At 33.5% G+C, this 14,593-nt stretch overlaps 1 protein-coding gene across 4 annotated transcripts in view; it reads right to left on the bottom strand.

Moving 5' to 3' along the window:
* The window catches only part of REPS1 (RALBP1 associated Eps domain containing 1), an 81,494-nt gene that overhangs the window by 17,763 nt on the left and 49,138 nt on the right, over positions 1-14,593 (bottom strand). For 2 of the 4 annotated variants that reach the window (XM_074187695.1, XM_074187698.1), the window contains exons 10-11: positions 10,428-10,508; positions 1,217-1,304 (exon numbers count right to left, since the gene is read on the bottom strand). In XM_074187695.1, the coding sequence (XP_074043796.1) occupies positions 1,217-1,304; positions 10,428-10,508 (169 nt within the window). The remainder of the gene's footprint in view (positions 1-1,216; positions 1,305-10,427; positions 10,509-14,593) is intronic. The other 2 variants (XM_074187696.1, XM_074187697.1) reach the window with 2 other exon arrangements.

Below are 14,593 nucleotides of genomic sequence, written 5' to 3' on the forward strand. Positions count from 1 at the left end.
AAGGATTTAATTAATAGCTCTATACAGATGACTTCTAGATCTATATATTCAACTTCAGCCTCACATCACCAATAGCCTACTGGGTATTTCAAACTGGATGTCCCATAGACACCTCAAACTCAGCATGTCTAAAAGATAACTCATTTCCCCCAAAACTCTCACCTCCAAATTTCAATTTTGTTGACACTATCACCATTTTCCCACATAACCTTAATGTTATCTTCAACACTTCACTTTCTAAACCCACATACCTAATCTACTTCTATGACTACAACATCTCTTGCATCTACTCCCTCTTTTTGTATACACACAACTATCTTAGTTCAACCTTCATCATTTCTCACCTAGATGATTGCACCAGCCTCATGTGTTTTTCCTTCCTCATCCGTCCCTTCTCTAATCCACTATACAGCTGCCAAACCTATTTTCCTTAAACTCAGATCTGAATATATCAATCACCAACTCAAACACTAGTGGAACCCTACTGCTTCTAGGATAAAATATAAATTCTATTTAGCTTCTAAAGCCCTTAACTTGGCCTTAGCCTATTTTCCACTCATTCAATACTGCATTCAATCATCAAGGCAAATTGGTCATTTTTTCTTGTAAATAACACTCCATCTCCTAACTCTGTGCCTCTGTCCCCCATGCCTGAAATGTCTTTTCTCTTCACCCTCTGCCCCTCCTTCTTCAAAGAAGATTCAAGCAGTAGGTACTAAATAAAGCTTTTACTGATAGCCACTTACTAACTAAAACTTTCCCTTCCAAGGTATCATCTATTAAACTACATTTGATTTATTTTATAAATACTTATACATATTCTTGATGTTTACCCTATTAGAATGCAAGTTTCTTACAAGTAGGGATTGTTTCATTTCTTTTTATTAGTGTCACCAGTGCTAGCAAAGTATCTAACACAAAGCATCTGACACAAAGCATGTTTAATAAATGCTTGCTGATTGTTCAGTGGCAAGTTTTCATTCCTTGTTCATTCACTTTTCAATTGTTCAACCATTCATATTACATTCAATTTAGTTTTCTATCCAGTTCTATATGTTTTTGTAAAATGAAGAGAAAAATTTTAAAGTGAGTTCCTCTGAGTAGAAAATTGCCATGGAAAAGAGTAAGCAATTAAAGAACTAAAACTGATCACTAAAAGCATAATTATTCTGTTGTTTAAATTGATAGCACCTTCTTTAGAAAACTGTTTCCTTACCACTTCCAGTTCTTTTAAGTTCCATTTCCTGCATGTGAATTTTGCTTGGAGTCATTCGAATGGGAACTGGATGAACAATAGCAGTATCCTAAATACCAAAGGGAGGAAATAGAGCATGTTAATGTCACATAACTTTTTTAATGTAAGATTTTTCATCTGTATTTAGGCAAACATGTGTTAGTATTATAAACTGGTTAAGTCTTTTTTTGAAAAGATACCTGGCTAGAAATTAGAATGGAGAATAATTTGATTTGTTTTCTAATAAGCACAATTCAAAACAATTTGTATATGTTTAATAAAGACATCCAATAAAAATTAGTGACTTATTCCACCCCAGAATTCCATGAAAAGTCAATAAGATCACCAGGAGTAGAAAAAGGTCCTTTCAGCAAAGTTGGTACAAGTATAAATTGGGATAGGACACACTTATTCAGTAAAACTATCTTGAGGCATGAAAAGCAAAAAGTGCCCTCAAGAAAACCCCACAATAGAGCTCATCTAACCTTTCTGGAGAGCAATTTGAAATTATGCTTAAAGGGCAATAAAAATGTGCATATACTTTGATCCAGCAAGATCACTACTGGGTCTATACCCTGAAGAGATGGTTAAAAAGGGTAAAAATATTACACTTGTACAAAAATATTCATAGCTGCCCTGTTTGTGATGGCAAAGAATTGGAAATCAAGTAAATATCCTTCAATTGGGGAATGGCTTAGCAAACTGTGGTATATGTATGTCATGGAACACTATTCTTCTATTAGAAACCAGGAGGGGGGTGGCTAGGTGGCACAGTAGATAAAGCACTGGCCCTGGAGTCAGGAGTACCTGGGTTCAAATCCAGTCTCAGACACTTGGTAATTACCTAGCTGTGTGGCCTTGGGCAAGCCACTTAACCCCATTGCCTTGCAAAAAACCTAAAAACAACAACAACAACAACAACAACAAAAAAGAAACCAGGAGGGAAGGAATTCAGGGAAGCCTGGAGAGATTTGCATGAACTGATGCTGAGTGAGATGAGCAGAACCAGAAAAACACTGTATACCCTAATAGCAACATGAGGGTGATGATCAACCTTGATGGACTCACTCATTCCATCAGTGCGACAATCAGGGACAATTTGGGGCTCTCTGCAATGGAGAATACCATCTGTACCCAGAGAAACAACTGTGGAGTTTGAACAAAGACCAAGGACTATTATCTTAAATTTAGGGAAAAAAACTGATATCTTATTGTCTGATCTTGCTATCTCTTATACTTTATGTTTCTTCCTTAAGGATATGATTTCTCTCTTATCACACTCTTTTGATCAATGTATACCATGGAAACAATGTAAAGACTGACAAATTGCCTTCTGTGGGGGTGGGGGGAGGGAAGTAAGATTGGGGGAAAAATTGTAAAACTCAAATAAAATCTTTAATCTAAAAAAAAACTGTATCTTGAGGCATGAAAAGCAAAAAGTGCCCTCAAAAAAAACCCCACAATAGAATTCATCTAATTTTTCTGGAGAGTAATTTGGAATTACACCCAAAGGGAAATAAAAATATGCATAACCTTTGATCCAGCAATACCACTACTGAAGAGATGATGAAAAAGGGTAAAAACATCACTTGTACAAAAATATTCATAGCAGCTCTGTGGTGGCAAAGAATTGGAAATTATGTGAATATCCATCAACTGGGGAATGGCTGAACAAATTGTGTTATATGTATGCTATGGAACACTATTGTTCTATTAGAAACCAGGAGGGATGGGAATTCAGAGAAGCCTGGAAAGACTTGCATGAACTGATGCTGAACGAGATAAGCAAAACCAGAAGAACATTCTACCCCAAAACAACAACATGGGGTTGATGATCAACCTTAATGGACTTGCTCAGTTCATCAGTGCAATAATCAGGGATAATTTTAGGGTATCTGAGATGGAGAACACTATCTGTATCCAAAGAAAGAATTGTGGAGTTCAAATAAAGCCCAAAGACTGTCACCTTTAATTTAAAAAAAAAAGTTATCTTATGTATTAAGTAAGTTTGCTATCTCTTATATTTTATTTTTTTCCTTAAGAATATGATTTTTCTCTTAACACATTCAATTTTAATCAATGTATGGTATGGAAACAATGGAGGGAAATTATAAAACTCAAAAAATCCCCATCACAAAAACCAAACCCCACAATGGTCAACAAGTTCCAGGGATCAATGCTATACTGCTCAGTACTCAGAGCAGGACAACTAAGTTCTATAAGCTTTCAAATACTTTGTCCAGAGATGACAAGACCCAGTGTTCTGAACCTCTAAATTCCATTTGGGCATAATCCTGGGAAGTAAAGGTACCCAAGGCAAAACGAAGAAGGAAAAGACCAACAAATGTAGGTGTGAGGTCTGATCATGGGACAAAGCTTCAATTCAGAAGAGATAAGTAAATCAAAGAAAGCACCAATACTATAAAAAAATTATTGCAGAACTAGAGATCATCCTAAAGTAACTCTGTAACAACTATAAGCAAAGATTCAAAGGGGGAAAAAATGGACTCTACACACAAGGACTACATAAATTGCTAGAAGATATGAATCAAAAGATTAACAAAAAAAAAAATCTTTGAAGGAAAGAATTGAAAGAATTAAGTAGCTTAGAATAGTGGCATCAAACTCAAATAGAAAGAGGTGCCTGCAAGCTCCATAATGACTTAGAAAACCACAGATTTACATTACCTGTATTGTATTTTATATTTATTTTGTTAAGCATGTCCTAATTACATTTTAATCTTGCCACACACTTTTGGCTTAGAAGCCAAGTGGTAATCTTACATAAGAAATGGACTCTTAGAAAACTAAAACAGACAAGATACAAACCAATGACTCCATGGCAAACAAGAAATATTAAATCAAAATCAAGATTGAAAATAAAACAAAAATTAAAATTAAAAAAACCGAATTGGAGACCAGTTCTGGGAGAGATATTAGAAAAATCATTCAATCTCTTGGGGGGCAGCTAAGTGGCTCAATGGATAGAGCACTGGCATTGGAGTCAGGAGGAACTGAGTTCAAATTCACCCTCAGATACTTAATAATTAGTTATGTGCTCTTAGACAAACCACTTAATCTCATTGCTTTGCAAAAACAAACACCCAACTAATGAGGGGAAGAAGGCGATAGCTTGGACACTTTATTTCAAGAAATCTAAATGGCTCTGTCACATTTCTAATGCTTTAAAATGTACTCTTGCTGTATTTCTTGCTGTTCCTTGAATATAATCTCTGAACTCTAGGGCTATTCCCTGGTTGTGGTACATGCCTAGGATACCCTCCTCAGTACTAGTGCCCCTTGGCTTCCATGCCTTTCTTAAAAATCAGCTCAAATCTACCAATTTCAAGAGATCTTTCCTTGAACTATCAATGCTGACGCCTTCCCAAGAGCTTCTCCCTTTTGTACAATACACACACACACACACACACAAACACGTATAGTAGTTTGCATATTGTCTCTTCATATATATGTACAGTAGTTTACATGCTGTCTCTCCCCTACACACACACACACACACACACACACACACACACACACACGTATAAATAGTTTGCAAGTTGTCTCTCCCTTTAAAATGTGAATTCCTGGGGGTAGAGGCAGTAACCCATATCCCAAAACAGCATCTGACACATAATAAGGGTTTAAAGGCTTGTTAATGAATATGGTGAAAACTGCTCAAATCTATTAGGTCCAGAGAGTCAGGTGAAGATAAAAAACATACACCAAAGATCTCCTGACAGGAATGTCAGATGAAAGTTTACTATCCAAAAAATTTCAACTTCCAAGTCAAAGAAAAAAATAGAAAGAAGCTGTTCAAGCACCAAGAAATTTTACTTTTATACTAATGTAGAATAAAGGAACAAAGGAGAAGGAATTTTCTATTTTTTTTCATAAATGGAGAGGTTAGATGTGTGAGAGGGAGAGAAGAAAAACATACAAATATGGAGGAAGGGGTACAAGAAATAAGAATCTGATGAGCCTCATTTTTGTATGAAAGTTAAGCCTTCCTGCTAAGGTGGTTACAAATTAATCCCTACCATTTATAATACTTAGGTCACCTGAAAGTGAGGCTGTAACTGTACCGTATTTACAAGCAATTTATCAAAAAGCACTTATTAAATACTAACTGTGCCAGGCACCATGCTGGCAAATTAATAAAGGAAAACAATCCCTACTTGCAAGGAGCTTACATCCACCTCCATGGTCTCAAACTCAATAATCTATTTCAACTACAATCTCCTTTAGTTCCAACACTATCTCTTACTCTTAGACCTCATAAAACCAGATCCTTTTCCTAGACTTTCTGGGATAACTGCTTTACTAATCCCTAACACCTCGTATAACACTCACCCCCTGATTTTTCTTCTGGACAGCCTGAAAACAAACTGTTCACTCTTTTCCCCTTCTTTATGCTTTCACTTAGTCTCCCCTTCAATCTCAAAAAAAAAAAGGTAGACCTTCTTAATTCCTCTTAATTTCTTAATTCTTCTGTCTAAATCTTCAATCCTATTCCCACTTCCTTGCTCTCCATGCTCCAAGAATATCCTGAAATTTCAGTCTTTCCCTCTCCACTGGCATCTGTATAACAAGTATATTTTAGTCTTCCACACATTCTGAAAACATTAGTTTAATCCTATCTATTTAATATGTATCATCTCTCCCACTTCAAAGACAAAGAAAGAACATAATCATAACCTCCACTTCCTCTCTACCCAGTCATTCAATCCCTTAAATATGTGCCATTTGCCCCCACCACTTTACTGAAACTCTCAGAAGTTACTCCAATGGCCTATTCTCAGTCCTTAATTTTCAACTGCTATTTGACAGTTATATCCCATTTCTTGATATCCTTTCCTTCCTCAGTCTGTGTGACAATACATTTTTCTGATTCTCTTCCTATTTTTAAAATTATTCTTTTTCTCCTGAGTTGTTATTTGTCCCTCATCATGGGTTACATAATACACTATCCTTGATGTCTTTCTGTACTCTTTACTTTGGTGATTTTTTTCTATTTACCTTTATGCTGGTAATTCTAAAATGTCTATCTCCAGCCTTTTTCTGAGCTCCAGGCCCTGCTAAACCACCTGAATTTCTCCTCAGGATTTAAAAATCTGTTAATCATTCTATAATTAATTAGGCTCAAAAATCTAACTATTCCTAGTAGATAAAGCACTGGCCCTGGAGTCAGGAGTACCTGGGTTCAGATCCGGTCTCAGACACTTAATAATTACCTAGCTGTGTGGCCTTGGGCAAGCCACTTAACCCCATTTGCCTTGCAAAAACCTAAATAAAAAAATCTAACTTCCTCACTAGCTCCCCATCTTATATCCAATTACCAAGTCCTAACAAGTATACCTCTGCAATACTGCTTCCATATGAATCCTTCCTCACACACTTCTGGGCCCCCAATAATTTCAGAGTTCATGCCTTCATTATCTCCTACCTAGGAACAGTCTACTGAAATCTGTTCATTTGTAATGTTTCCCTTGACAATGACAGAACTTGAGAGTTAAAAAGAACTAGTAAGAATCTTTTCCAAGTCATACCCAAACAAGAATACCTCCAACAATATCTCCCAGTGATCATGAAACTTTTGTGTGGTGAACTCTAATGAAGAATATACTCAACCGTTTAAGTAGGGCATAGGCTCTAATCACTAGGATTTGTTTTTTTTTCCTCATATTAAACTTGAATTCAGTTCTTTATAGTTTTTATCCACCATTTCTAATTCTATTTTCTGGGAGATAAACTGAACAAGTCTAAGCCTTCTTACAACTAATAGCTCCTCAAAAACTTGAAAACAACTAGTATGGATCCCTTCAGTCTTTTCTTCCCCAGACTAAACCTCTCTAATTAATTTCACACAAACTTGGTTGTCTTCTTGTGGACACACTCTAACTTAAGTGTCCTTCTGAAGTATGCCACCCAGAAGAGGACACTATAATACAGATAAGCTTTGACTAGAATAGTGTTTGATGTAAGAAAATATTACCTCTCTCATCTTGGACACTGTGTTTCTTAGCCAAAGACTAAATAAACTTTTTCCTGGTTTCATGTGATATAAGAAATTTGCAATCAACTAAAACCCCAGAACATTTTCTGATATAAGGCTACCTTATACCCATTCCATACTGTTCGTGTGAAAATGATTTTTAAAACCCAAGTGCAAGAAAGTACATTACTTATAACTATATTCCTATTAAATTTCATCTTTTATAATTTAATTATAATTTCTGTTACATATTTTCTTATGTATATGAAAATAATTTCTTTTATGATCTTTTAAAATTATGCTAACATTCTTTTAGGTATTCTGTGTTGTTGTTTTATTCTAGCCTAACAAGATCTTTCTGTGTTTCTATTAATCTCTCCCAGCTTTGTGTCATCTGCAAATGTGATTAGCATGCCACTTGTACTTTCATCCAAGTTACTGATAAAAATGTTAAATAGCATAAGGCCCAGTATAGATCCCTACTAAGTTGACAATGAATCAGTAATAAATATCTTACTCATTAGATATGGCAACTTATCTAAATATATTTGCATCCAGCTCACATTTCTTTATCTTATTTGCAAGAACAGCATGTAACTTCAGAAAGAAACTCTGCCAACATCTAGGCAAACTAAACCACAACATTCTCTTCAATTATAAATCTAACAACTAACAAAAAAATAGGTTATTTAGCATGACCCAGTGATCCTCTTTTTAAACATGTCATTTTTTGTGGACTGTCTTATAACAAATTAACTAAATCAAATCAACACACTGGCCACACATAACAAAGTAAGTCTCATTCTACACCAATAGCCTACTGGCCCTCTGTCAAGAGAAGGAAGACATTTTCCTCCAAAAGTTGGCTACTGCATTGATAAGAATTTCGATACCTTTCAAAGCTACTTTCCTTTATATTCTGATGATCACTGCATATATTATTTTCCTAGTTCTTTTCCATTTAAATTTGCTTGATACATTTTTGATGAAGCCATACTTTTTCTAGAAATCAACCAATATCTAGAATAATGAATTTCAGTGAAATCTAGCATCACTGGCCTATTTTTTCTTTTGCATTTTTGATTCTCTTCACTATTCTGAAAATTGAGAAACACTCTCCCTTCTTCATAACCTTTTAAAGATTACTGACAGGGGCTCAGCAGTCATATCTACCAATTCTCGGAGACTTAAAAGTAACAGCCAATGCAAGACTTACTTGCCCAAAGCAGCCTGATTTGTCAGTGACCCGTTCAAAACTTTAAAGGACTTCCCACTGGTGTTAGGAAAACAAAACAAAACAAAACCCTCAATCCTAGAGTTAGGAGGGGAAAAAATGGAGTTTTTTTTCTTATTCATTAAGAACTTGCATCACAAGATTTTCTTATATAATTAAGCTGAATAACAATAACAATACAAATACTAAAATTACAACAGAGAAATTGAAACATTGACTCCACTACACTGAAATCCCAGGTTGTTGCATATACCATTCTTTTTGGGTCTCACAAAAGCCCAAGGAAACAAAATGTGATCATCTTCAAAATCCAACTTAATCTCTGTTTTGTGAAGAGAACATTTTTCCATGGATATATTTAAACCTCTCTGGCCACTTTCATTAAGTACTTGCAATAAAACTAAACTGTGTCAAAAAAGACAGGAATTATATCAGAATTTAAATTCACAAATAATTCACTTACTTCAAGAAATGTTTACTAAAGATAATAGTTAGCAAAATTAACAAGTTTTGAATTTCATTTCCTATTTTTTCTGTCCACTGTTTGCCACAGGTGTGAATGAAAAAAAGGCATCAAGGAGAAAAAAAAGAGTATTCCCCCAGAATAACAAACTATTAAAATACTTGTAAAATTTCAAACATTATGTCCAATCTACTGTAAGATGTAGTACCCTAAACATTTCAATCAAAAATTTCAATACAAAAAGTACATGATACAATGGAAGAAATTAGAATTCAAAGAATGTAATGTCAAATCCCAGCTTGGTCACTTATATTCTAAGACCTTGGACAAGTCATATAGCCCTGAAACTTCGTTTCCTCAGCTGTAAAATGAAAGGGTAAAGCTAGAAGAAATGTTAATTTAAGTCTCCTCTAGATCTATATCTACAATCCCATGTAATACATTTTTAAAGCCAAAATTTCAAAACTTAAAACCAAATTTCATTCATTCCAAGTATTCATGAAAAGAGGTATGTCTTTTTTACCCCACTTATATAAAATATACAGGGAAAAGAACCCTTCCTGAAGTGAAGAAATTGTAGTTATTAGTGGTCAAAACATAAGATATTAAGTCCCTTTATCCAAATTTTCCTTAACCCAATTTCTCCATTCCTACTTCCTTTCATACTCTTCTTTCCTTTCTACTTACCCTCTTTTAAAAGGTTCTTTAGGACAGTCCTCTCTTTCAATGACAACAAAGAAAAGAAAAAGTCGAGTAGAGAATAGAGATAAATGAAGAATAGCTTAAACTGTTAAAGTTTTCAAATAATCTGGGGATGGTTTAGATATGTATAAAGTTAAACCTCTTTAAAGCTATGTTTTGAATCAGACAAACAGGATATAAATTTTGTAGCCTTTCCTAAAGAAACACAGTAAACCACAGACAAAACAGTTTCAGCTATATGAGACTCATAGATCAACATATAAGTTATGCTGAATTAAAAAACCTCAACAGAACATAGTAAAGAACCCAAACCAAATAAGCCCAAAGCCACACCATTTGCAGTGTTAAAAAAAAGTCATTGCATAAATATTTACAGATGCATTAAGCATTTATAAGTAGTTATAATAGTATATAAGTACTTAAATATGATTAATAAAACAATGAATTAGTCAATGAAAACTTGGAATCAATTAACTAATTTAGCTGTCACGGATCATTTCTTTAGATGTGACAACCATTAAATAGAATTTAAAAGAATGTATTTTCCCCCCTAACTTTAAGATGACTTGACAATATAGAGAATGGCAAAAATGTTTTTCCCATCATGTAAGCACATACAAAAAATACACACATTAAAAAAAAAACCACAACGACAAAAAGAAAAGAGCCTGCCACCATTCCCATTAAGCACTCCACTGAACCATGCATAACAGCTTAAAAAAAAAAGATCAAAACAATGAATGGAAATTCAGGGTTAATAAAATTAATTTCAAACAAGCAAGCTAAGTGATTGACTTACAGGATCAGCTGGTGCAATGTTAGAATCAAATTGGGTCAGAGTTTGTGAGCTTGAAGAGCGTTCACTAAATGTCTCCCACTGCTGAACAGACAGAGGAGAGACAAGTCAGCATGATGAGAAAGATGGAGTAAAAGATCACTGGAGAAGATTTAGCAAAGTAATTCAGGAGTTGCATTGCAAGTTATGTATCATAGGCCTGACTTAGAATAAAATACCATAATATTTATTTTTCATAAATACCTTATGTGTTCAAATTACTTTCCTATTCTAAATGTGTATCACTTTAATATGACCAGAGGTATAGAATCTATTTTGAACTCTATGGAAATCTTAGCAAGATTTGGAAATCTGAAGGCCATAAAAGTACAACAAAACATTTGGAAAGTAAAGTGTTAAATGGTATTCTAACCTGAATGTGATTCTCAGGCATTAAAAAAAAAACTCCTTTAAGAGAAACATCTAGAAAAATAATTAAAATCTGATCAAAATACTGTTAGTGCAGAATTTAAGGAAGTTTTGAGTAATAAATTCTTAGTTGAAAATATTATTCTAGTTATGACTTAGCAGTGCAACTCCTGAAAGATGATTCTATTATGCATGTGCACATATTTAATACAAATGTATAGATATTTAATTATATATAATTGAGACATAATGCAAAGAATTCTTGAATAACATTTTTGAGTTTTTGTCAATTTGTAGCAAGTCAACCCCTGCAATCAGCACTACAGAACATGGCCATGCCAGATAACAAGACAGAACTGCCAATCAGGCATCTCAATTCATGCTAGAAAAATTAGAATGCGGCCACAACGAGAGCAAATCAAGCATCGTAGTATGTATTACAAATATCTTTTAATGCAAAAACAAATTACTCTTCTAAAAGAGGTACAGTGAAAAAAATTAGACCTCCAGATAAATCAGTGGAATGATGGGTCAATTGTAATTTGTATGGCAGGTAAAATTTCAAAATGAAAAGGGCTATTTTCGAGAAATGTTTAAGTGAGTGTATAATTAAGAATCTTTGTATGGGAAAATGTTAATACCATCAATATAAAATTTAGTTTTTGTATCAGCTTTTAATACAAATAACTATGGAAACCCAAGACTTTTTTTTTGGGGGGGGGGGAAGGTAGGTAGAAGGACAACTAACCTTTGAAAAGGGGAGAGAGGGAGAAACCAACATAGATGCAGTATATACAAACCAATGTCAACATACATATACATCTACCCCATCATCCCAAAACTGCATTTTTAGTTCAGAATGGAATTTTTGTGCCTCTAACATCTCCCTATCATTTAATAAGCATCCCATTTGAGATAATATGAAGAAATAAAAAATTACACACATATATATATATTTCTAGTCTATTTCAAGTCTACGGGTTTATACTATAGGTTAAACTGTTGGTAATTACCTGTGGGGAAAAAAGAAAAATTCAGCATTCTCCTTCCCTAAAGAATCACTTTTAACTCATATAGAAGTAGAATTTTTTCTAGGAAATCTTTGCACTTTTACTTTTTATACTATTACTAATAACATGTTAGGAATAATAAATAGAAATTACTGATATTACATGGAAACAGATAAAGTAAACATTAAACTACATTTGATTCAGGAGATTTTTATTCAAAAGTCACATGAAATAGCTTAAGATTCAGACTGTTAACTGCTTTGAGGGCAGGGACTTTTCATTTTTGTTTTTGTGCCTCTAGCCATCAGCCCAGTATTGGATATATATATAGTAGATATTTAATAAAAGTTTGTTTATTGATTAAACTCCAAAGTCAGAGACTATGGCTTACTCTTTCTTGCCCTACAAGTTACGATGTAAATAATTTGGTCTTTATACACTATGGTTAACTATGGTTGATCAATACAAGTCCTTAATATTAAAGTTAATTAGTGTAACTCTGTTTCTTAGATCACCCAATAGGAATATAATCTGGCCACATGAAGGAGTATAACAAATACTAGTCTTAAAAGATGTAGGTTTGAGTCCTGGCTTCACTGTTTTTTAATGACTTTGTTTAAGATGCTTAAATGCTTCCACATCTAAAATTGGGAAATAATGAAAAATACCTAGTTTTAAAGGTTATATGTCAAGATTAAAGCAAAAAGATAATATATGAAGACAAACCCTTTGTAATTCTAAAGCATTTATGAATATGAATTGCTATGAAAGACAAATAGGTGTAAAGACTAAAGACCAAATAAAAGACTTTTAATGAATAAATTATTTAATCTTATTAAGGACCACAGCTTTAGAACCAGAAGATCTCAGAAGTCATCTAGTCCAACTCTTGCTTTTACAGATAAAAAACTGAGGTCAATTTAAGTAATCTATTCATGAGTTTTTTCCAAACTGTCACCAGCAGTTTGTCTTAATAATGAAGTGATGTAAATGTGGCACAGTAGAGTACATTAGGTTTGAAGTCAGGAGGCCTAGGTTCAAACTGAGATTCAGATGTTCAATTAGCATTATGATCTTGGATAAATCAATCTCTCAGGGCTTTATTTTCCTTATCTGTAAAGAGGAATAATAATACTTGCACTACTTAGTCCCCATATCTGTTTTACATAAACTGCTTTATAAATCCCAAGTGTTATGTTATTTTTTAAAAATTCAACATGAAAAATATTGATTTATCTTGGTCATAGAACAAAAGCTGAAAAAGTCACAGCTTCAATTCTTTTTAACAGGAAAACTACATTCTCCACTACAACACCGAGCTACATTGGTTTGTCTTGGAATTAATTTTTAAAATGTGGTTTGAATTAAAAAGAACACTGAAATGACATTTAAAAGTTAGGTCATTAAGGAAAAGTTAAATTGTTAGAAAATGAAACCATTTATAATAGAAATTCCCTTACTTTGAAATCTTAGCAGACCTCTTAACATACAAAGGTTTTTCCATTTAGGTATATATATTCCATATTATCTCCAATTCCTAGAATAAACTCACTAATTTTTCTGCTGTTAACTGCCACTACTGTGAGTAAAAGAAAAACAATCCCTCTTTTTCTCAAAAATGTGTTTCATGTGGCTAAACATTAAAATACTTCAAATGCTTCATCTAATGCGAGTTTTTGAAATAATATAACCTTGGGGAGTGTTTTTTACTACATTTTAAGTTTATTAAACTTAAAATTTATAAATTTTAAACAACTCTAAAATCTTATGCTATATTTAATGCTATTAAATCTATACCATTAATATATTATTTAAAAGACTAGAGTGACATTATAAAACTTTAATTCAGTTTTATATCTGACCCTTATTACTTTAAAAGAATTTTAAAGTCACTTGCATATCCCTAGCTCATAATTAAAAAACAGATCTAATATATTCTCAAGTACACTGAAATACAGACCAAGATATAAACACAGACAAAAGTGAATAAGAAAAATCTCTGAATATTTATTATTGAAAATGAAGATAAGATCTGGAAAGTTACGACTTTTCTGGCACTGGATATGATCCAAGGGAAAAACTAATTACAAGAGGCAGGGTGGCATACTGGATACATGTGGTAGTCTTGAGACTTGGGAAAATCTGGCTCAAATTCTGCCTCTGACACAAACATTATGAGCACAGAGAAGCCAATTAACACAATTGAGACTCAAAATCCTCATCTGTAAAGGGAGATAACAAAACCTAGAGTACCAATCTCAAAAGACTGCAATGAGGCTCAAGTGAGATCTTGTATGAAAAAAAACTTTGCAAACTTTAAAGTGTTAGAAATAATGAGTTATTGTATTAATTTATGAGAAGCATAATGTTTTAGTAGATAGAAGGGCTATAGCCTTGGAATCAAGAAGACCTGAGGATCAAGTCCCGTCTTTGATACATACATATGAATGAAGAGCAAGTCAACTAACTATCCTATCAATGTCTTAGACAACTATCTACAGTGTATAAATTCCCAGTCTGCTTATGTGAGGGAAATTTTGACTTATGAAATCACAGCCAGGGATGATACTATCCTCCATTATTCTCCTTCCTGACTACACCAGAGTATTTAAGAATCAAAATCTCACTGCTCCAAAAGAGAAAACTTGCTAAAAATTTTATACATACACAAATGATTTATTCAATACAGCATATAGAAGAAGACAATTTCTATTCTTATAACATATATTAAAATTGAGTTAGAAATGATAC

This window comes from Macrotis lagotis, chromosome 5 (assembly GCF_037893015.1).
Source record: "Macrotis lagotis isolate mMagLag1 chromosome 5, bilby.v1.9.chrom.fasta, whole genome shotgun sequence".
Lineage (NCBI taxonomy): Eukaryota > Metazoa > Chordata > Mammalia > Peramelemorphia > Peramelidae > Macrotis > Macrotis lagotis.